The sequence below is a fragment of the Alexandromys fortis genome, unplaced genomic scaffold (assembly GCF_014885135.2).
Source record: "Alexandromys fortis isolate MF-2015 unplaced genomic scaffold, M_Fortis_MF-2015_v1.1 scaffold_231, whole genome shotgun sequence".
Lineage (NCBI taxonomy): Eukaryota > Metazoa > Chordata > Mammalia > Rodentia > Cricetidae > Alexandromys > Alexandromys fortis.
In genome coordinates this window covers 1,608,895-1,634,298 of record NW_026068613.1, presented here as the reverse complement: position 1 = coordinate 1,634,298, position 25,404 = coordinate 1,608,895, and the positions used below count along the sequence as shown (strand labels likewise).

The following is a 25,404-nucleotide window of genomic DNA, read 5'->3' as shown; positions in this document are numbered from 1 at the left end:
AATCCTTTATAACAAGAACTCCACGTCTTTGAAGAAAGAAATTGGAGAACATATCAGAAAAAGGAAAAATCTTTCATGCTCACGAATAAGTAGGATTAACATAGTAAAATGACCATCTTATCAAAGCTATATATATATATATACACATTTAATGCAATCCCCATTAAAATTCTAACACAATTCTTTATAGACCTTGAAAGAACAATACTCAACTTCATACAGAAAAAAACAAAATGCCCAGGATAGTTAAAACAATACTGTACAATAAAAAGACTTCTGGAAGTATCACCATTCATTATTTCAATTACTACAGAGTTATAGTAATAAAAAATGCATGGTATTGGTATAAAATCAGATAGGTGGATTAATGTGATCAAATAAAAGACCCAGGTATAAATCCACACACCTATAGACACCTGATTTTCAACAAAGAAGCCAAATTATACAAGGGAAAAAAAGAAAGCATCTTCAGCATATTCCGGTTTAACTGGATGTAGATGAATGCAAACAGATCCATATATATCATCCTACAGAAAACTCAAGTCCAGTTGAATCAATGACTTCAACATAAATCCAGATATGTTGAACTTGATAGAAAAGAGAGTTTGAAATAGCCTTGAACTCATCGACACAGGAGACAACTTCCTGACTAGAATACTAATAGTACAGACACTAAGATTAACAAATAATAATTGGGATCTGGGCAGTGGTGGCGCATGCCTTAATCCCAGCACTTGGGAGACAGAGGTAGGCAGATCTCTGTGAGTTTAAGGCCAGCTTGGTCTATACAAGCTAGTTCCAGGATAGGCTCCAAAGCTACAGAGAAACCTTGTCTCAAAAAATAAACCAAAACAAAACAAGAAGACAAATCATAATTGGAACCTAATGAAACTGAAAAGCTTCTGTAAGACAAAGAACATTCACAGTCAATAGGACAAAATGACTACATACAGAATGGGAAATGATTTTAATGAACTCCACATCAGGCACAGGGCCAATCTCTAAAATATGTGAAGAACCCAAAAAACAAACCTAGAAATCAACAAACCAAATAATCTAATTTAAAAATGGGGTATAGATCTAAATAGATAATTCTCAACAGAAGAACCTCAAATGGTTACAAAACACTTAAAGATATGTTCAACATCCTTAGCCATCAGAGATTCACAATAACTCTCAGATTCCATCTGACACCTGTCAGAATGGCTAAGATCAAAAACACAAGTGACAGCTTATGTTGGAGAGAATGTGGAGGAACACTCCTCCATTGCTGGTAGGAGAATAAACTTGTACAGTCATTTTGGAAATTACTATGGCAGTTTCTAGAAAATTAGGAACCAATTACATCAAGACTCAGCGATCCTACTCTTGGGTATATACCCAAAAGATGTTCAGTCACATCACAAGGTCACTTGCTCAGTTCTGTTCACAATAGTTGAGCTTTATACATAATATCCAGAAACTTGAAACAACCCAGAAATGTCTCAACCAAAGAATGGGTATTCAAACTGTGGTACAGCTGTTAAAAACAATGACTTCATGAAATTTGAAAGCACAGTGAAAGAACTAGAAAAAATCTTCCGGAGTGAGGTAACCCAGATCCAGAAAGTCAAACATGGTACGTACTAACGCATAAGTGGATATGAGCTATAAACTAAAGGATAACAATTCTATAATTCACAGTCCTAGCGAGGTTAAGTAATAGAGTACTCAAGGGGTAACACTTGGATCTCTCTAGAAAGTAGAAGGATAAATAAAAGACATGTATTCCATTCTAACTTATATATATTTGCATATTGGTGTTCCCTATCTGGAATTTAATATTCCAGAATGCTTCTGTTCTGTGACGATAATTATGCTCTTTTATCACAGTTTGGGTTGTTAAATGGTATTGAGTAACTCAATGAACTCTTAATTGGACACATCCTTTGGGCATCCCATTGTCTATAAAAGTATGGTTGAATGTCTCAACTTTTCCAGATGAGATGGTACGGTGGGTTCTCCTACCAGAATCCAACCATAAGAACAACAAATATAGTGTATGATATATTAATAAAAAATGTAGAACTAAGATTTTCTGTGGTTTAGATGACTGTGAGTAATTCTAGGAGAAATGTATAATCATTAGGTTGCACCCTATGGCATCATTTTTCTATCTGGATGGGTTTCATTGTATTCTTACTTCATTTAAGGAAAATTTTTCTTACATTTGATATTGGGTGTTTTTTTTTTTTTTTGCTTTGTCTTGTTTTATATTATGGTTGAAAAAGTTTAGAGATTTAAGAAAATAAAAATGGAAACAAATCCCACAAGTGATGTCATAAAAATTAAGATCTGGCATGTACTGGATTGAAATCCTCAGTAAATAGAATTTTCATAGTTTTTTTTTTCGATTGCTGTGATAAAAAAACAATGACCAAAGGAACTTGTAAAAGAAAGTTTTATTTGGCTTATGGTATCAGAAGATTGGAGTTCATGATGGTTAAGCTAAGGCATAGCTGTGAGCTCCCACCTTGACCTACACCCACGAGTCAGGAGTGAGCACTAGGAATTGTACTTCAAAACCCAGGACCTAGTGAGAGACTTCCTCCAGCAGGACCATACTTCCTAATCCTTCAAAAACAGTCCCCCCCAAGCAAGGACAAAGCTTAATATATGAGCTAACAGAGCTCATTCTCATTTGAAATACCACAAATATCCTTGTTTTCCCCTTGGACTCTGATTTTTTTTTTTTAATTGAGAAATGTTTCTCACCTCCAGAGTACATAGTGGCATAGTTAATAAAATGCTGCTTGGAGAGAAAATTAATTAATAAGCATACTATCTGAACAAGTAGGACCTACTCCATGTCACTGGGTGAGAAACCTGCCCAATGGTTTAGGCTGATAGTAATTGAATGCACTGGCAGCATAGTGCAGGGATGAAATCATGGCAAAGGAGTCTACAAAGGGACTTAGGCCAGTCCTGGTTTTATCTGAATACGGCACAGAGAAAAAGACTTTACCCCACCTCCAAATGGTGCCAAACGTAGAGCAGAATGACTGGTGACGATAGACTCGATGCATTAAAAAGACCTGTGTCTGTGATCATTCCCAGTTATTTTTTGGCCCACTCTTTTCTGTCATAAAGGGCTTTAGAGCTACCATTGAGTGGCACATTGGCAGGCAAGTTATTTAAGGAGACTTTATTTCTAAGGACTTAAAAGGTGTGTGTGTATGTGTGTGTGTGTGTGTGTGTGTGTGTGTGTGTGTGCGCGCGTGTGTGTGTGTGTTTAAATCCTTACTTTAGTTTCTTATTTTTGAATTGACTTGAGTGGGTGAAAGTGTGAAGGCCAAAGATAAGACTCAATAGGTGAAGTACTTGTCATCAAACATCAAGCATTGTGCAGTCAACTTTCTTTTAACGAAAGCTGTGATTGTGAATGATAAAGTAAGCTGGTTTGGTATCTTGAGGACCTTATCCTTAAAGTACTTTTAGGGATGTGTAAACTTTACTTTATGGACATCAAATGAAAATTAAATAAGGTGGTATATATAAAAATATCACCTCAGTGTCTGAAGAACAATTAGTGTTCTAAAAATATAACTTAAGAATCTATAAAATGCAACTGGGAAAGGCTAAAGGGTATGAAGTAGAAGTGCATGCCAAGCACAACAGAAGCTGAAGTGGGGCCAGACTTGACACATAGAGAAGTAAAGGAAGAGTCAAAGGTCTTTTCTTTCTTTAATTACAAAATTGAAAGAATGTATCAAGACAAGAAAAACATCTTTTGCCATTTTATGAGGCTACAGATTACTTACCCAGAAAAGAATGGCAAATAAGAATAGTTATAGAATTAATTTTGAGACATTTGTGATGATAGAGACAAAAAAAATAGAAAATACTATAAATGTTTTCTCTTATGGGTTTGTTTGTTTAAAAGAATTAAATAGGAGATTGATGGTAACAGAATAATTTTAAAAATTAATTATGAACTCCATATTTAATTTTTAAACACCTAAGCTAAACTGTGAAACACCCTTCTTAAGGACCTCTTTACTTCCTTGTTCCTCAGTGAATAGATTAAAGAGTTCAGCATGGGTGAGACAATATTATTTAATATTTGCACCACAGCACCAAGCAGGGGGTTTGGTGTGCTCTGCAGGTAGATTATGATGATAGGTCCATAGGCACAGAGTATGGCAGTGAGGTGGGCACTGCAGGTGGAGAATGCTTTCTGCCTGCCCTCTGCTGAACGGATTCTCAGAATGGCAATCCCAATGTGTGCATAAGAGACACAAACACTGAAGAGAAGCATCAGAGCCAGAAACCCAACATTAATGGAACCCACCTTCTGAGCCAGTCTGCTATCAGAGCAAGCCAAAGGCAACACTGCAGGAATGTCACAGAAGTAATGGTGGACATGATTGGGCCCACAGTAAGTTAATTGAAAAGTAAAGGATGTCAGAATGCTGGACTGAAGACCACCAACCAACAAGGATACTGTGACCAAACTCAGGCACACTCCAGGTTTCATGATGAGCATGTATCTCAGGGGGTGGCAGATGGCAACATAGCGGTCATAAGCCATCACAGAATAGAGGCAACCTTCAGTACAACCCAGAAAGTGATAAAAGAAGAGCTGGCGGCACAGCCTTTGTAGGAGATGACTGGGCTCTGACCAGAGAGATAAAATAGCATCTTGGGACAGGTTACTGATGGGAACAGCATATCAAAAATGGATAGAAGTCCCAAGAAGAAATACATAGGGGTGTGAAGGGTAGATGAGGAAACAATTGCTGTGAAAATGAATAAATTTCCAAGCAATGTGAAGAAGTAGATGAATAAGAAGACAACAAAGAGTAGAGTCTCTAATCCTTGTGTCTGTGGTATTCCCAATAGAACAAACTCATCCAGCAATGTTTGATTTCCCATGGTCCAGGAAGCTTGTTTTGGATTTTCCTAAACATGAAAATATGAATGTAAAGATTGATTTACTCTCATGGTTTTTAATAATTTTTCCTTAGAAATAACAATGGGAGTTATTGAAAGGTCATTTCTGTGCTATAAAACATAATACTAACACAGACTTCATATTAGAGATTACCTCTCAAGCATGAATAGGAATGAAGTAAATCCTTAACATGCAGAAGCAATGGATGAGGTAAGATGACAGAGTTCCAAATAGAAGAGTGACATGGTTTAGCTAATTCCCATAATTTTTTATTCAGAATTAATACAGTATGAAAATCCAACCTGGAAAATTGTTCCTCTTCTTTCCTCTTAAAGCATTTTAAATTACTCAATTGCACTCAGTGACAGCTTTTGAAATAGATGGTTGAGCTCTGACCATACTAAATGTTCATTAAAGTTGAATTTAGGTTGCCCCCTTCTAATTTGAACTATGAGTTATCATAAGAGTACAATTTGTGTAGTATTTACCTATTCTAATTTCACACACACATACATATATTTGTGTATAAATGTAGATAGATGCATACATGCATTGTGTGTAGGTTGGTTGGGACATTTACTCATATGAGAAGGTTCATTTGCATGAAATGAACTTATAGTGAAACTTTTCACTATTATTAGATTGTTAAATTCCCTAGAATTTAGCAGCTATGGTGCATTTTGTGGATTTTAGATTTTAGTGGAATTATATGCTATGTAAATAAAGAAATATAAAATATTTTACAATGTTAATAATCATTGTATATTAAATTCTGAAAAGTTATTGCATTAAAACAAAAAGTCTGGACTTCTTGGAAACTTAATATTTGTAAATGCTTAATTTACCAAAGAAATTAGGGTAAGCATGTTTAATCTGGCCCAATATTCCCAGTAGTTATTAGGACATAGTTGGATAATGCTAAATAAAGAAAGAATGTTCAGCAGAGGACATGTAAAATGTACTCTTTGGTTACATACATCCCCTTGTACTGTCATTCAGTCTCTATGTCATAATTTGCTTTGTTAAGTTTGAATAGAAATAGGCAACTAAATATGCTGAGAACCCAAATGTACTTCTTGGTAAGTGTGATAAGAAGGCTGTTGAAATGCTTTCCTTTCAGTGTTCTTGGAACTCAGACAGGAGCAGACTGTGTTTCACGTTGCATTTTTACCTTACCCATCTTCATGAGATATAAATTATGTAGAATTTATCCAGTGATCTTTACTATAGTGTCTAACTGTTGTGTTCATTTTTGTCTGTTCTTTTCTTACAATTAATGATTACTGTGTAAAAAAATTGTCTTTTAAAATCTTGGAAATGATAAGTCAATACCCTCACCATCCATATATGATGTTATGGTGAGATTGAGTCCAGCATCTAAAAAGCTTGAGGTCCCTAAAACAAAGGCTGCAATTTTTAATCTAAATCTAGTCTAGGAAAGTGTTTACTTAAGAGCTGGAACTTACAACTTTGTTCAGTCAATGCATCCCTGAATGACAAGTTGGAAATTTCAATGTGGACAGAGCTGGACTATGTGTTCCAGGAAGACAGCTTATCTATCACAGTTATTACTGCAGCTCTATAACATAATTGCGGTGTTACTTACTTGTTTTGATACCAAATTTCTGAAGACTCAGAAATGATTACTTTCACCCTGGAATCATATCCAGGACTTTGGAACAATGAACTTCAGAGGCCCAGCATTCATCTTCTGTCCCCAGATTCCATATCTACTGGAGAATATTAAGACACTCTTCACCTTGTGAGGCATTTGATTCTTGGGCAAGGAGAGAGGCAGTCTGGATGCCCAAACATTTTCCTAGTTGCTGGCAAGCAATCATTGTCCATTGGCAAAGGGAAAAATTTGATAATAGTAAGTAGGGTGAAGAGTAAACAGAAAGAAATGGAATTTCCTGAGGGCATCCACATGAGAACATCATGATTATTGACAATTTACATAACAACATGAAAAAAGGAAAAAAGTATGAATAGAAATTAGTGTAAAAGTATCTGAAATACATACATATCTGAAATCCCTACATACATACACAGAGCACTTAAGCTACATTTAGAGTGTTCATTTTACTTGATAAATTATTAAAATATTACTGTAATTTATTTTTGCTATTATGTGAAGTCTATAATGAATATTTATTGCATTGAAGTAACTGAATCATGAATATGTTAGGGCTCTTGTTAGAAGAAAATTAATCTTCTTCCTGTTTATTCTTTAAAAAATTTACTATTTCTCATGGAACATCATCTGGGATTGAATTCAGTTTGGGTATATGCATCATTGTAGAGAAGAGGTCATGGTCACTGGTTGTTCCAGAATTCTAGAACAGTCATCTCCATATATAAACATCATTAGAGTTTTCAGGACAACTTAATTTAGTCTCAGTAAGCATAAAGCGCAAACAACAAAACTGCAGTGTATGTGTATGAATGCATTTCAGGGAAATAATATTAACAAAAATGTATAGAGGATGTTGAAATGTAATGAATGATATGAACCATGAAAATGTAGGACACAATGGGGAAAAGATTATCATTGAAAACCATGATAAAATGAAAAAAATACTACTGAAAACTTTTAGAGTTATTCTCTATAGAGTGCTTAATATGTAATGGTTATTGAGTTTTATGCATATTATTGGTGATCTCAGATAATATCACTCTCCCAAAATCCCTGTTAAAAATAAAAATATGATTTGCCTTGGATATGATGGAATTCTGATGCTGCCAGAAGGAAAAGGGGAAGTAATCAGAAGAAATAAGAATTTAAGGAGATCAGGTTTACTTTAAATGTTAACCATCCTAGCCATTTGTAGTGTAGAACGGTCCAGGAATGTTATTTTACATCTCCACCCAAGGCAAGGGGTCGGGAGGGAACACGCTGGTTTAATATTGGCATGAACACCACGAAGTAGGAATGCCTCTTTAGGAAACCCTTTGTTCCCTGTAGAGATAGCTGAATTTGGTTGAGAAATATGGCAAGTAATAAGAAGACTGGGGACACAGGCTTAAGTGCATATAGTATCCCATACAGCTCACATGAGAGTAGCCTCTCGAAACATTCCAACACTGGGTGATATAAATGACACTAATAGCACTGATGTACAAGAGAAAGCATAAGCCACCACGCAGCCAATTCTAAAGCAGCATATACAAGATTCATGCTAAGATTACAAATCAAACAGAAGAAAGCCTTAGGAAATTAGCATTGTTTGTAAACTGAGATGCTGATTGCCAGCGTTTTGTAATATTTTCCCTTACAAATTCAAGCTTAATTTAAAAATAAACACATGAAACCCCAAAGCTTCTGACTGATTCTATACTCACCACTAGGCCAGCTCATAAGAGTCACACATGTCTATAAAAAATGGTGAGTCAAGTAGCAACTTAGGAAATTGCTAAAGCGTTAAATTGGATGTAATTTCATAAAAGACAGAACTCAAAATTAAAGTACTTTTTTTCAGAAAGATTTTTTAATAAAGGTCTAGTCAAAGTAACTTAACCAGAATTATACAACCCTGATTTTAAAATTTTCGTGTGTTGGAGTGGGGAGGGTAGGAGGGGGTGTGGTGTGCTTGCATGTGGCCTGTGTGTGCACATATGGAGGCCAAGGATCAACTTCAGTTACCTTGACTATGTCTCTCTACCTTGATTTTTTGAGACAAGGTCCTTCACTGACGAGAGCTTGGTTTTATGATTCGATGGCCATCAAGCCCTCAAAATCACCCTGTCACCATGCTCCACCTAGTGATGCTGGGTTTTCAGGTGTGCATCATCATACCCAGTTTTTGGATGGCTGCTGAAGATAAGAACTGGAACAATTCTGATTCTTGATGATATAACTATAGGTCCATGATTTATAACTTTTATACTCAGGTTTTCATCTTAAGCAAGGACAAAATTGTACATCAGAAACTCAAGCCAAATTCCACAGTTAAATTTGCCATGTCCAGCAGATTTTTGAGAGTAAAATGGAATGTTGTGACTGTTTAAAGCAACTCCATGAGAATAAAAAGGGAAATCCATGTCTGACCATTGAGTGACCATTACTTTTTTCTCACTTGCTTCTGCTCTGTGTCACCTGATACTGATGTTTGCTATATTTATTTATTTATTCATTTATTTATTTAGTGTATGCTACTATAACGTGCTTTGTGACTGCATGGGTGTTGCAGTGAGCATATGAAGTGCTGTTGTAAGTCACACCTGATTTACACTAAACATCCACTTAACGAACTTCACTAAAGTGGAACAAAACTCACTTCAGTCGCTGGAAAGATTTAATGTGATGATGACCTTGAAATATTCTTACGCACAGGATCACACTACATAGTGAGTCCCACGGTTTCATTCATGACATGGTGGGAGTCTGTTACTAAAGCATTTGCGAAGATGACTGACTGAAACAAAAGTGAGTATGTTAATCCTGAATGAGATTACCCAGAAAGAAAGAATAATGCCTGAAGATATGTAACTAGAAAACAAGCTTTTGAAAATACTGTATTTCAGGTAATAAGAAAAAGGGCAGACTTTTATGAATGAATGCATTCATCTTTCAAAAAATTAGGAAGACAGGCCTGAGCATTTGTCTTATGTATCTTTGGTAAAGGTCATTATTTTTTCCCTTTGAAGAAAAATATTTAACTAAATTCTATAATGGCAATCTTTTGTAGTACTGTGGAACATAAAAGGTGATTAATTAACAATGAATAATGATCCAGTAAAAGTCCTCATTTCTTCATGTTGTAAGACGCTAAGTGGCACCAGGACACTGGTCATTACCTTGACTGATAAGGAAGCCCAAAATAAGGACTTACCTATAAATCCTTGCATTCCAGGACTTCCATAGTGTGAAAAACAAAACTTAAAAGAAGGAAGGGAAGAAGATTTAAACACTTACTTGGTTACAGATCATAACAGCTCAATGAGGGAATTAATCTTTACTTTCTTCCAAAAGTGAAGGGAGTCTCACCTCACCAAGTGTTCCCCTCCCATGGTGCCAACATTGGGTTTGAGATTTCTTTTTTTTTAACTTAAAAATCACAAGTGGCCTCTTTTTTATTCAGGACAATGCATAGAAGAGTGTACTACATCCTTGGTGACAGGATGGTGTGTTGTTAGTACAAGGGAAATGATCCTCTGTGTTTATAGGATTTTAAATGATGTCATGGTCCCTCAAGAACCTCATTTATGTTATAAGACTCAAGAGTAGAAGTCTTCTGAGCTCAAGGAATGATTCAACACTTATTACACAACAGTTCACTAAGGAAGATAATCCCTAAAGAAATTGACAAAGAGTGTGTGAACCCCTTGTGACCACACCACTTTCTCTTCTGTGTAAATGCCTCATTGGACCACCTGTTCCCTGGGAACCTCTGCAAGTTGCTATGCCAAATCTATTGTTTTCAAATTTGCATCATTCCCTAATCTCTTGTGGCCTCTTATTTCCTTTCGATTTTAACTTATTATTGAGACCATAACAGTTCTAGGACAGGCTAGGAGTGTTAAAATCGATAGCTGTGGACTTGGCTCCACTTAGATTTTCTTTCAGTATAACACTCAACCCTGAAAGCATATATACATAAAGTTTTATACAGACTGAGCAGGCTGTATTTATGTATTTGGGGATATATATGAGTGTACATATAAGCATATATATGTGCTTTACTAACAATGAAAAAGAGGCCATGAATTTGAAAGAGGGTGGTTCACAGGATCATGACATATTATAAGTGGTGACAGAAGTTTATTTTCTGCTGTTTTTATCTTTTTCCTGATACACAGAGAAGGGGTGCCTTAGTACAAACATTTGCATTTGTTTTTTCAAACCTTTATAGATCCTCACACTTCATGTTCCCTTACCATCTATGTGCATGCTATGTGAAATTGGACATACAATTTAAAAGAGAAAAATTAAAGGAGAACATACAAATTAAAAGAATGGTCAGAATGTCCATGGGTTTAGGTGGTAACAAAGTTTCTACACTCTGAATGAGCTACTTCCCAGGAATGTCTGCTCAGTTATTATTATCACAGATACTGAACTAGAAGGAGACTCTTCAAAACTCAGCTGTCTTGCAATTTTTTTCTTCCTAAGAGATAATACATTTGGGGGAGCAGACAGCATAAGAGATTTGTTCAAGTCCTCTATTTTTGGATAGCAGCCCAGATTCACTGTTTACAATATAAGACTTGTAACCTTATCCTCCACTGAAACAGAGTGGCCTCTAGTTTAGCAAAGCTGCCTTGGCCATCTGCAGGCAGTGCCTCGACCCTATAGATCTGTCTGCCATTCTCACTGAAACCTGCTGCGCTACCCTTGTTTTAGTCAGTGTTCTGCCGCTGTGAAAAACAACAACATAAAGCCGCCATGTTAACAACAACTCTTATATAGGAAAGCATTTAATTGGGGCTTGCTTACAGTTTCAGAGGCTTAGTCCATTATCATTGTTATTGATGAAATTAACTTGTATTAAATAGAAAATGAGATTATCTCTAAACAACAAAGGACATGGAATTAATGGAGTAGCTACTGGGAGATGTGGTAAGGCTTATATCCATCGGTGGGGAAGCTGAGATCTTCTTCTGCTTTTATTTTTTTTTTTTTACCTGATTGACTTAGAAAAAAAATTATTGTGCTTAGCTGGGCAGTGGTGACACACACCTGTAATCCCAGTACTCAGGAGACAGAGACAGGTTGATCTTTGCGAGTTCAAGACCAGCTTAATTTACAGAGCAAGTACCAAGACAGATTCCAAAGTACAGAGAAACTCTAGAAAAACCAACCCCTCTCAAAAAAGTAATATTGAGCTTAACTCTACCAGATGCTGTTCTGGGAACTTAATACTAAGCTTTAGCTTATTTGTTTCAAATTTCTATTATCTAAGGTAGGTCCTACTCATGTTGCTATTAGTGCATTATTAATAATACTATTCAGTGTATTAGTGACTTTCCTACTGCTGTGATAAAGCACCACGACTAAGGCAATCTGGGGAAAAAAGAGTTTATTTATGGTGTATGGTTTCAGAGGGTGAGAGTTCAGGAGGCTGAAACAGAAGTAGCAGCAGCAGATAGCTGCAGAAGCAGCTGAGGACTCACATCTCAGACAGGATGCAGAGATAAGATTCAAAATAGGTATCAGTAGTTTAGACCTCAAATTCCAGCTCAGTGACTTGTTTCCTTCAGCAAATCCTTGTCTTCTAATTTTCCCCAAAGAGCCACCAACTGGGCACCAAAGTATTCAAATGCCCAAGACTTATTGTGGATCACATATTCCCATATATAATGGTACAGAATGTGCATTATTATTCCAAAAGAAAGGATGGGGATATAGTGAGGAATACTGGACCAAAGGAAGATTGAAACCAGCCAGGCAAATTCCATTTCTAGTAAATGTAACCATGAGCAAGTTCTTAGGAGAGTAGAAAGCAGCTATAATATTTGGTGAAATATTACAATGGGGTGGTCTCCATCCAAATGTTAATATTGTTCTCCTCTGATACCACTTGTTCTGGGCCTCCATATTCCACATAGCTCAAAGCACTACTGTCTTCCAAGATCCTGGTATATGTTGACTTAAGCATTTATAACTTAATTCTTACAGCATTCAACCATATTTTAAACCCAAGGTCACAAAATCTACATTCCTTTTAAAAAAAAAAGAGAGAGAGAGAGATCTGTCACTGCAATAGTCCACTTCCTGGAACCAACTTCTGTATTAGTAACTTTTCCATTGCTGAAATAAAACACCATGCTCAAGGCAATATAGAAAACAAAGCATTTGTTTGGAGCTTACAGTTCCAGAGTGTAGAATCCAAGATGGCAAAGCAGAGGTAGCAGTTGGCTGAAGTAGTAGCTGAGAGCTCAGATCTCAAACCAAAAACAAGAAGCAAAGAGTGGGCTCAAACTCATGCTAGTCTTATGAAATTTTGAAGTTTGTTGTTAGTGATTCACTTGCCCCAGCAAGGTTGCTTCTTCCAATCCTCCCCCAAACAGTCACCAAATAAGAACCAAGTAATCAAATTACTGAGATTTATGTGAGACATTAAAACTACCATAGCGGTCTATACATAAAAACTCTGAAACTTTCAGATGATTAGCACTGTGGCTGCGTCAGTCAGCACCGAGTTAGATTCAATGCTAGCATAACCTGTCTCCAGAGCCTACAAAACAACTCTATTCTTTCTTTTTATAGTAGAAGATATAGACTTAAGAAAGTTATTGAAGTCAGGAATGGAAAACCAGGAATGAGAAACATGTGTTTATTTCAAGTGTCTTCAAACCAAATTCCAAATATTAAGGGCATTCATTGACTCTTTTAATATTTGTGGGAAAAATTGTTCAGTACAAGACAGGTACCAAATCATGAAGAACAAATGTTGAATTATTCAAATGTGAAAAGTGATAAATTGAACTGAAGACTTTTTTTATTGAAAATAAGGTTTTCATAGAATATATAGATCCCTTTCATCATCTCCTCCTCAAACATCCTACTTTTGTTTTTCTTTGTATCTCTCTTTAGGAAGAAAGAAGGGAAACAAAATATGAACCAGAATAAAACAAAACAAACAGAATAAAAAGAAGCATGGAAAACATAAGAAACATGTGCACGAAGAGACATATACATTCACACATACACAAAATCATTAATAACCCCAAATCAGAAAATACAGTATATATATGAAAATATCAGTAAAAATGAAAAATATCCAACTATAGCATTGTGAGATGAAAATAAAAATTCTCCAAAACTACTATTGTGTTTGTTTTGTGCTGGCCAACTATTGCTGGACATGTGGCCTGCCCTTAACTGTGGTTTGTAGACTCTGTGAGACTTCTGTAGAAAAAAAAACTGTTTCTTGCTTTTGTTTTTTGTGAGCAATTGAAAATTGGAGAAAGCTTCTGCGTCACAGATGGATGCTCGTGTCCACTTCTCCCCTCAGTACTGGGAATCCATCTGGCTTAGATCTGTGAAGACTCTGTGAATGCTGCCGTGGTTTCTGAAAGTTTGCATGTCCGTCAGTCCCATTGTGTCTGAAGGCAATGTTTTCTTGGTGCCATCTGATCCCACCAGCTCTTGCAATCGTTTTGTCTCCTCTTTCACATAACGCCCTGAAGCACCATGTAGAGACATGCCATTTAGGATTGAATGTTCTAAGGCTCTCTCACTTTCTGCACATTGTACCATCCTGGATCCCTGCATTAATTTCCACCTCCTGTAGATAGAATCTTCTCTGATGATGGCTGAAAAGGACACTGATTTATGTAAAAGAATATTAGTAGTCATTTCATTGCTACCTTTCTTTAGCAATTTGACTTTCCCTCAGGTCCATGTTCCCTCTAGTCTCAGATATTTGGCCAAAAGAGCAGTGTCAAGGAGTGGGTTTCATGTACTGATCAGATAGTAGTTGGTTACTCTTATAACATTTGTGTTACTCCTATACATTACAGGAATGTATCACACACAAAGGCAACTACTGAATATCAAAAGGTTTGCAGCTTGATTGGTATTTACAATTCTCCTCTGATAGCAAGCAGAGTTTCTTCCACTATCACGAACATTAGTCTGTACTTAAGAAGTTAGGCACTGGCAGGACTTCTCCAAGTTCAGTTAGATATGTAGATGTTGTCTTCAGAAACAGGGACTTACTATCAATAAATAACATTGGCAATAACCCGAATTGTTAGGGGATTTCCATGGAGCCTCTTTGGTGAACAACAAAATTAGATAGAACCCACTCCTGGCACTAGAGGTTTATTTGGTGGTGAGATATGTACTGCTGGAGCTTTGTTGTCCTCAATATTTGGTGATTTCATGTAGTTTTATTCCACAGATGTGTATATTTCAAGGAGCTTGTATTGTAGCAGGTTTCCATATAACCTCTCAGATGGTGCTTAGTTTTAGTTTTCCCTCTCTTTATTCCCTTCATCATTCTGCTTCTGGCCCCTTGTTTGTTTAATCCTTTTATTTTGGTGCCCCTCCTGTCTCTTCCTAACTATACATTCTATTTCTCCTTCTTTGAGCGATACTTCCCTTCCCCATTATCCCTTTCTTTGTACCTCACCTCTGTGGGCATGTGGATTATAGCATGCCTACCAAAGCCTTAAAGGTTATTATTCATATAAAATATAATTTATACAATATTTGCCTTTTGGCATCGTGATTACCTCATTCCATATGATTTTTTTTCCTGGAACCAACCATTTACGTGGGATTTTATGATTTCAGTTTGTTTGGTTTTTCTTAAACAGATGAATAATATTTCACTGTATAGGCAGTATATTTTATTACCAATTCATCTTTTGATTCACATATATGTTGTTCATAGTTTCTGACTGTTATATTTTTAATATGTTGATTCCCATTAATCCATGGGTATAAGAGATCTTCTTATCTTCTGATATCTTTTCCAATTTTGGCGTTTAAAGACTTGATGATTTACTATACAAGTTTTTCACTTGCTTAGAGTTCCCACAAGGTATTTTATATTATTTGAGGCTATTGTAAAGGGTTTTGTTTCCCTGATTTCTTTCTTAGTCCATTTGTCATTCATGTGTAGGAGGGCTCCTGATTTTATTTTCTTTATTTATTTTTTAGTTAAACTTGTATCTAACCATTTTGATGAAAGTGTTTATCAGCGATATGAGTTCCCCACTGGAATTTCTAGTGTCACTCATGCATACAAAAGCAATCTCCACATAAAGGAAATCCCCATCAAAATTCCAACACATTTTTTTTTTACATTCCTTGAAAGGACAATTCTTAACTTCATATGGAAAAACAAAGAAACCAATCCTAAATAATAAAAGAACTGCTGGAGGTATCATGATCCCTGATTTGTAGTTGTACTACCGAGCTATAAAAATATAACTCACAGAGTATTGGCATGAAAAAGAACATGTTGGCAAATGGAATCTAATTGAAAGGCCAGACATAAATCCATATACCTATGAAGACCTGGCTTTTGATAAAGAGGCCAGTCACATACACTGGACAAAAAGGAAAGAGAAGAACAATCCCACAGATACTAATATCAAAATTAATAAATGAAACTCATGAGACAATTAATAAATGGGACCTCAGAAAACTGAAAATCATCTATAAAGCAAAGGACATTGTCAATTGGAAAAAGAGGTGACCTTTGGAAAGGGAAAAGATTTTGACCAACTCTATATTTGGAGGTCTAATATCCAAAATATATAAATAATTCAAGAAACTAGATATTAAAAACCAAATAATTTAATTAAAATGGAATACAGATCTAAGGAATAATTAAACAGAGGAATATCAAATTACCGAGAAACAGAGAAATGTTCAACATCCTTAGCCATCAGGGAAATGAAAATTAGAACTATCTTTAAGATTCTACCTTACACCTGTCAGAATGGCTAAAATCAATAACATAAGTGACAGCTCGTGTTGAAGAGAATGTAGAGCAAGGGAAATTGGGGCATCTCATTGAAGACGGTGAGGAATGACTGTAAGATTCAAAGGAGATGAAGGGCACCACAGAAACATGGCCCACTGAATCAACTAAGCAATGCTCACATGGGCTCACAAAGGCGGAAACTGCAAGCCGAGGGACTGCAATGTTCTGCAATTGGTCGTCTAGGTATATGTTATGGCTGATAGGTTGGTGTTTTTGTGGGACTCCTATCAGTGGGAAAGGGTGTGTCTCTGGCTTTTTTGTCTATTCTTCAGATTGTTTTCCTCCTATTGGATTGACTTGTCCAGCCTTGATAAGAGAGTTTTTGCCTTGTACTGTATCTTGATTTGTTTTTTTTGGGCTGCTATCTCTTGGAGTTCTGAAGAGGGAAACAGAAGAGGAGTTGATCTGGGAGCGGGGAGAAGGAGTGGAGAAAAGGAAAACTCTGATTGGAATGTATTTTAAGAGAGAATAATCTATTTTAAATTTGAAAGGGGGTTTTAATATACTTTTTTCTCTAGCCACCGCCAGGAAAGGAGACTTTCATACGTAGTGAATGAGAATGATTAGAAACAATACCTGGGAACCACATATGTACAAATGCTTCGTGACCATGTTAAAATGATACCCTGAACTGATAGAGGAAAAATAGAGAATATGCTTGCATTTACAGGCACAGCAATGGACTTTCTGAACAGGGCCCTGGTACCAAGGAATTAAAATGTGTCAAATGACCACAAGAAACTAAAAAGCTTTGATAAAGCAAAGGACACGATCCTTTAAGTTAAGAGGCAGTGTCCCATTTGAAGTTTCCACTGCTGAGATGAAACAAAATGACCAAAAGAAACTCGGGGAGGGAAGGGTTTATTGCAATTACACTCCCATCCCACCTTTAAAACTAAAGACAGACAGAGCAGGAACTCCAGTAGGGCAGGAACTTGGAGATAGGGGTTGATGCAAGGTCAGAGAGGATAGCTGCTTTCTGGCTTTTGGCCATAGCTTGCTGAAACTGCTATTATGTGGCAATAGAAGTCACCACTCTAGGGCTGACAGCACCCAAGACTGTCTGGGACCTCATACATCAATCACTAATTATCAACAAACTTCTAGGCTTGCCTAAGCTTACGAAGGCATTTTCTCAAATCAGATTCTCTCCCCTCAGATGTCTCTAGCTTGTGTTGAAGTCAACATAAAAACTAGTTAACACAGGCATCATGAGAAAAATGAAAACACTTTAGCAATTCTACCTCTGAGAGAGGATTAGTATCAAGAACATACTTAGAATTAAAATCATTGCCTAAACATCAATAAAACAAATGAAAAACAAAAGAACGTAACTAAATAATGAGGCATAGAATTATACAGAGAGGCCCCAAGGCTTGAAATACAAATGGCTGAAAATTTTTTTTTAAAAACTCAGTCATCAGGTAAATACAAATTTGAACTTTTTACAATGATTAATTCAGTAAGAATGATGTAAAATATAAACAAATGAAACAAAACAACAGCAAAAATCCCAAAACAACAAGAACAAAATGATTACAAATGCTAATTCAGTTGTGAGGGAAGAGGACATTTACCCATTGCTATTGGTGCAGCCACTGTGGCAGCCAGTGTGGAGGTTTCTCACAAGTAGAAATAGATCTAGCACAGGAGCAACCTATAGCATTCTTGAACATATACCCAAAGGACTCTGTGTCCTACAACAGGGACACTTGCTCATCCATGTTTATTACAGCTTTTTTTCACAAGAAAGAGGGATAGCCTAGATATCTGTCATGGAATGAATAATGGAAAGTAAGATGTGATACATTTAAAACAATGAAGAATTATTTAGATATTTAAAAATTATAAAATTAGCGGTTAAATAGAAATATCTGGTAACAATTATTCAGTGGGAGATAATTCAAACACAGAGAGAAAATTGCCATGTTTTCTCTCATCTATGAATGTTAGCTTTGAGTCTTTAGATAGGTATGTAGGATGTATGCTAGAAAATTCATAAGGGGTCATGAGTGGGGACTTTCAAGGGAGAGAAAAAAGAAAACATTGGAATAAAGGCGAAAGGGGAAATAATTGATCAAGAAAAGTTAAATGCAGTAGGGGCGGGATTTACAGAGTCGAAGAGGGAATGCAAGGAGGGTTAACTAACACTAATGCAGGCCTATTCTAATGATTGTTTAGCTGCTTGATTTTCCCAACTGACCTCACAGTTTTCAAACACTAGGACTTCTTCAACCTTTCTCTTTCTAGTTAAGCATGAAGTTACTCATCAAATGGCATCTCTCTGAGTTTATTCTTTTAAAGAAGCAAGACCCCATCTTTTATTCCTTTTTATTTTATTTAACATTTCTCATTCATTTCACATCCTGATGGCAGTTTCCCTTCCCTTCTCTCCTTCCATCCCCTCCCTGTACTTTCTAGTTCCTCCTCCCCATCGACTCCTTCTTCATCTCCATTCAGAAAGAGGCAGGCCTCCCTTGTGCTTGAACAAAGCATGACACATCAAAGTGTGGCAGGACCAGGCTCCTCCCCTTGCATCATAGATTGTTATGACTGTCTGAGCAGCCAAGACTAGACATTGGAGAAATGGAAGAGCAGATCCTGAGAACATTGAGGATGGCTTGCCATGGACGGAACAAATAATATGAAACCTCTTTAGTCTCTTGTTTATTTGAAAACAGCATTAAAAGAGAGTGTTAAGGAGCTTAAGATTAGGACCCTGCAAAAGCTGCTCTGCTTTCCGGGAACTCTTGCTAAAGTAGCTTCAAGGTCTTCAAACAAAGATAGGGTTGCTGGATTAGCCTGGTAGGTTCTGTGACTATTCTCTGACTCTGACAGAAGCAAGCAGAAGATAATTGTCTCTCTGTGCTCCTTTGTCATCTGTCACCTTCTTACCTGTGTTTTTCTCTTTTCTTTGCCATTGTTAGAATGAGCAACACAGTTGCTTTAATTCCCACTGCATATAATCAAGTTGCTAATGAATTCAGTCATAAAACTAGTAGCTTGTTAGACTGAATAGCCTATGTCTCATTAGCAGTTCATTTTATCTGAAAACAAAATAAAAAATGCTAGACGGTAAACCAAAGTCAACCCCTAAGTCCAAGTAGGTACAAGCTGAAAAGTATATACGTGATACTTTCCTTGAATTTAACCAGAAGGTCTGCTTAACCATTCCTTTAAGCCCTGTTTTAATGCAATGTCATTTGGTTCAATGTAACATGATTACTGACAAATAAAATCACTTCTCTCAACCTTTAGTAGCCCTTATGTGAATAAATTGATTAACTATCTAATGCTATTCAAAAGTAGGATGGAAAGAAAAGTGGACAAGTGGCAGGCTCACATTGTTCTGTCTACAGAAGGAGTGCTCCACTCTCACCTGCAATGTTCACTTGAGAATACAGGTAGATCTGAGTCAGGTACCTGGTCCTGGAGGGTTAATTCATCACTTCTCTCTAGATGCCAATTCTTTGCATCTTAGTCTGTAATAGTGTAAATTTAAGATAGTAATATCCATGTTCTTAAACACAAAATAGTTTCAAGTAGTCTCTAAATCTATTTCATTAAAGCTGAAGGATACCTAAGTACTCACTACTGATGTTTCTTTACAATTGTTCAGATATGAAGCACCGTGGGTGTAAAAGAGTCCACAGTGATGATTTTACCTCCTTATTCCGGAGGCTGTAGATCAACGGATTTAGCATAGGGGTGACCAGGTTGTTTAGGACCTGAACGGTTGCATCCTGCCAAGGGCTTGGTGTTGGCCTTAGATATATAAAAATCACTGGCATGTAAAAGAGCAAGATGGCAGTGAGGTGAGCACTGCAGGTGGAGAAGGCTCTGTGTCGGCCCTCAGTGGAGCGGATCTGTAGGATGGAGCGGACTATACAGCTGTAGGAGGTGAGGATGAAGAAGAAGCAACTAAGGGGCATGAGACCCACACTGATGAATCCCACCATCTCCAGGGCTGATGTGTCTGCACAAGCCAATTTCATCACCACAGGGATATCACAGAAATAATAGTCCACCTCTTTGGGGCCACAATAGGGTAGCTGGAATGTGAGAGTAGTTAGAAATGTTGAATGAATACAGCCAAAAATTGATGTTCCCATAGCCAGAAAGGCACATACTCTATTGCTCATAATGATTGAGTAGCGTAGAGGGTAGCATATGGCAACAAAGCGGTCATAGGCCATCACAGTGTATAAGAAACACTCAGTGCCACCCAGGAAATGGTAGAAGAAAAGCTGGGACACACAGCCTGCATAGGAGATGGCTCGGCTATTTCCTGAAAGGTAAAATAGCATCTTGGGAGAACTCACAGAAGGGAAAAATATGTCACACACAGAGAGCTGGCAGAGGAAGAAGTACATGGGAGTGTGAAGCCGAGTGGAGAAGGCAATTGCAAGGAGTATGAGTAGATTCCCCACCAGTGTGAAGATGTAGAAAGACAATAACAGGACAAAGAGTGTGGTCTCCAGACCCTCTGTGTGTGGGATGCCAAGAAGGATAAACTGAGTCACTACTGAAAGGTTCTTCATAGCTTTGAGCATGTTTGACCTTGCAAAGATTAAAAGTCAGCAGTCTGGTCATTGATATCCATTAAGAAACTGTTTCTTATGAGAGCTTTGAGTATGCTTTAAGAAGTAGCAAATTGTTTTCTACTGATGTGCAAAAACAAGATTTCTATAAAAGTACCAGTTACTATAGATTCATATTTGAAAGTTGATCTACCAAGCCTTTAGAAGAGATGCTTCATGAATATCAATGATTGTCTTCTATTCCAAGAGCTGAAGTTACAAGACCTGGTCAAATATTCTCAAATTAGACACTGCTTTACTTAAGTTTATATTTTGAAAACATGTCTGTTGAATCTTGATGGTGTGTGTAAGTAACCTGCTGTCACTATTCATTATCCTCTGCAAAGCAATAAGAAAAAATTGTTTGAGAAATTATGACATTTAATAGGAATCCTGACTTTGATTCTTCTTAGCTGTAGTAACTGAGACAATTTACACAATGTGTTTTATAGTCATTTACAAAGTATAAGACATACATAGTCTAATAGCAATATGTCAACATCAATGTGTTCTTATATCAGACAATTTCTAAATTGTCTGAAAGTTCCCAGCAAAACTATTATTAAACTCTAAGGTAAGCTCATCCTTAACTTTATGAAGCTACACCTTCTGGGAATGTTAAGAAAGAAGGGAGGGGATGAAAAAAAAAACCTTCTTTACAAATGTTGAGTGTGGCTGTCTTCCATATACACAGCAGAGCTTGTCTCTAAGGCAAGCTCTCTCTTGTGTTAAAGAAGGTCAGCATGAGCCCCAGAAATAAGAAATGTGACATACCTGAGGATGAGATATGGATTGTAGATACCCCCAAATCCCACCACTAGGGTACTTGTTTTCAAATATTCATTGTCAGTCTCCTCCAAAGAGATAAGAGGTACAAAATTCAAAAGGAAGGGGATTTTAAACACAACATTGAAAAATCCCAAAGCTTCTTGTAATTCATTTTCATGCATTGGTCATTAAATAAAAATTAAATATCCAAACGTGGCTTAAAACTAAGAACCAAGATGAGCCTATGACAGCGTCTGTACCCTGGTCGTAGATGTAAAGTATAAAACTGATAACAGAACATGTAAATAGCTATTCCTTCCAGACCCAAAGATAAGAGAGAAAGAGGGAAAGCTGACAGCAATAAATATAGTTATTCTTTTCAGTCACATATACTTCCTGAGTTCTGGACCACACAAAATAACTCAAAGCTGCCTGCAAACTCAAACAAGAGAATATTAATGTTAAATATTTCTCTCAGGAAACATGAAAGGACGAGTACTGCTTTCTTGACCAAAGCCCATACCACTGTGGGAAGAAAGCAATTTTGTATCTCCTACAATAAAGACGGCAAATAAAAAAGGTCCTGAGCACACAGTTCTTACTCTCCTGATCTGTTCACCTTGTCTTTTTGTTATGTTTCTTCTTACTTTAATTCTCCTTTAATGAAAGTGAAACTTTTTATTAACCCTTCTTTAATTCTCTCTCTCTCCCTCCCTCCCTCCCTGCCTCCCTCCCTCACTCCCTTTCTCCCTCCCTCCCTCTCTCTATCCACTCCTTTCTCTCTCACTCTCTTTTCCTCAGTAAATGGTCTTAAAGTTCTCAGTGTCCATTCCTATTTTCTTTTGTCAATGAGAGCAAAAACTTGTCAGAGTGACTGTTCTGGATGGGATACAATTTAGTTTTTAAGTGTCTTCCATTACTACTGGTTTTCTATAATTATTTGCAAACGTTGTTTTTTACTAACTTAGGTCTTTTTTTTTCAAGAAAAACAAAGCAATGCTAAACAAGATCCTATATAAATAATAATTAAATGATATTGACAAATTCAAATATAAAAACCTAGTAGCTCTATTTAGTATGCATAAACTATAAATAAAAAGAGAATCCCAAGGCACCCATATTACTAACTTATTAAATCAATTGCTTTGTACAGCTATTACTAATAAGACACAATACCTATCAACTCACTGGCAATTCATATGCTTTCAAAACTCAAATCATCTTGCAAAATATTTTTTTTGAATTCTATTGTTGCACTGTAATGCACTGGATTCTTGATGCAGATGTACACACGATGCTATTGACTAACTTTAGAGAAAGAAGGTAGATATATAGGACAGAATATCCACTAGCTTTTCTAATTGTTTCATGTTAGATATGAAAAAGAATTTAGTTTTTATCTGTATTCTCAAGGCAGGATCTCAACTCATAGCCCTGGTTGACTTGACTTTTATGTAGTTAAGTTTCGTCTCAGATTCACAGGGATCCTTCTGCTTTTGTCTCTTGAATGCTGACATTAAAGGCAAACATTGTCATGCCCAAAGCCTTATCCATTTTAAAATGACAATTATTGAATTGCTATGGAAGAAAGGATAATTTAATATAGTGAATCAGATATGTTTCTGTCTAATTTATATTTATTCCACTGGAAGGTCAAACTTGGTAGCCAGTGTCGTCACTGTTGGCAATACACTTTTTTATTACTTCTCTTATTTTTAAATCATAATATAATAGCATCATTTCCCTTTCCCCTCCAAAACCATCCCATTAAACCCTCTTTGCTCTTATTCAAATTCATAGCATCTTTTTACATTGTTGTTTCATGCATATATGTATACACATACAAAATACAAAGTATTCATTCTATATCATGTTACACGTATGTGCTTTCAGAGCTGACTGTTTGGTACTAGATAGCCATATGGTGTGTTCTTCCCTAAGGAAGTCTATTCCTGCCTCTCTTTACTCATTCCTTAATTTTACTATATAAAAGGAGTATGTGTACTTATATCACCTCCTCCTTAAATTACATCACTGCAGATTTGAAAACTAGAGTGCTGAGAGAAGGTCCCCAGACCTAACAGAACTTCTGTGCTCTTTACTCTTGGCCTTTATCTGTTCTAAATGGAAATAAGGCAACTCAAGTATTAACCAAAGATAGAGTAAAAGCAGGATACATATAAAAGGTAAGGTATTGTGTTGAAATGGAAAATACAATGCTCTGTGTTAAGTAAAGACACGGGACAGACTGGCAAGAGAGGGTTATGTAAGTCAAAATCAGAGTAGACAACTTAGGAGACTGAGAATCTTTCCACTCACTACTCCATTAGTAATGAAAGTAACAACACTGGTCATTGCATATGCAGTCACCTACCATGTAGTAGATACTTACTGTTTTCCAAGGACTGGTGAGTCATTCATAAAACCTGATTATTTTAAAAAATATTTATCCATAAATATTTCTATTGTAAACCAGATCTGCAGATAGAAAATTGACTTTCAAATACATCAAAAATAGCCCTTTTATTTTTTATTCCATATCTGTCCTTGTAATCTTTAGTAAGATCTGTTCTCTTTTTGTCTCTGCTTCCTTAGAAAGCCTTTTCTCTCACTTGGAATTGAAGCACTTCCTATAGGACTTTTATGGTCACCTTATACAAAAGTGAAGGAAGACTTTATGTCTCATTCTTCCCCAGTAATTTTCAGCCTTTTTGTTTTAAAATTGTGTGCCTGTGTGTGTATGTGCATGCGTGTGTGCATGTGTTGTGTGTGTTTGCATGTACACACACAACACATGCACATACGCATGCACCTACCATGGTGCCATGTGTTGATCAAAGGACAATTTATTGGAGTTATCTTTCTCTCTCTCCACTCTATTGTTTTCAGGGATTAAATTCAGGTGATCGGGTAGGCATCTTTACTGGCTGATTCACTTCCATGGTCCTCATTTTCTATCTTAATTTTAGATTAAACTGAAATATTGTTTCATCTTAGAAATCACATAATATACTTCTTTTTCCTTTCAAACATTATATCTTGATATAAACTCCAACACAGGAACTTTTGATCTAAAGTTCATAAAAATTCTAGACAGGCTGAGAGCAGAGCTGCTAAAAGAATATCACTAAAGATAGGAGCCAGGCTAACAAGGATGAACACATTCCACTGAGTAAAATTTAGACTGTATGGAGAGACACAGTAACATTCTGATGAGAGGCTGAGGGCACTTATCTTTTACAAATGCTGTTCATATCTAAAAAGTTCCAATTCCAGTGACCCCTCCATATCCTTCCTTGGCTAAGGAAAGACCTTCAAAGTTTCTGGTCTTTATTTATGCTTAGAGACCATGATGCTCTGTGACTCCATTGGCTCGTTGGATTTTCCTATTGATTTAATGGAAATGCATTCCCTAAGGATCAGGAAGTCTTGTGTGTGTTACCTGTTAGTGTGAAAAGCAAAGGCTGATATTGAGACCTTGTCAAAAGTTCAAGTAGACCTGGAAACATGATGCCATTTTACTAAGTGCAATGACTAGAACTTACATTTCCTATTTATGATCAGAACAGTGAACTGGAGTCAAGGAGCTTCCATACCCAATTATGAATCAGGTCTCCTGAGGCTTATGCAATCAATATCAGAATACTTTTGCCCTAGATTGCTAGCTCATAGTGTTCTT

At 36.6% G+C, this 25,404-nt stretch overlaps 2 protein-coding genes across 2 annotated transcripts; both read right to left on the bottom strand.

The window, feature by feature from the left end:
- Window positions 1-3,997: 3,997 nt before the first annotated feature.
- LOC126495941 (olfactory receptor 148-like) lies at window positions 3,998-4,914 on the bottom strand. Its single transcript, XM_050133539.1, is given in 2 exon segments — window positions 3,998-4,626; window positions 4,629-4,914. Coding segments are annotated over 2 exon segments (915 nt in total).
- Window positions 4,915-19,982: 15,068 nt separating this feature from the next.
- LOC126495939 (olfactory receptor 149) lies at window positions 19,983-20,948 on the bottom strand. The gene has a single exon (XM_050133536.1). The coding sequence runs from the start codon at window positions 20,928-20,930 to the stop codon at window positions 19,983-19,985; it is 948 nt and encodes a 315-aa protein (XP_049989493.1). The 5' UTR covers window positions 20,931-20,948.
- Between the last annotated feature and the right edge of the window lie 4,456 nt (window positions 20,949-25,404).

What these genes read in the sequence shown, in the direction of transcription:
- LOC126495939 (XM_050133536.1), bottom strand. Translation starts at nt 20,930, where the DNA reads ATGCTCAAAGCTATGAAGAACCTTTCAGTAGTGACTCAGTTTATCCTT.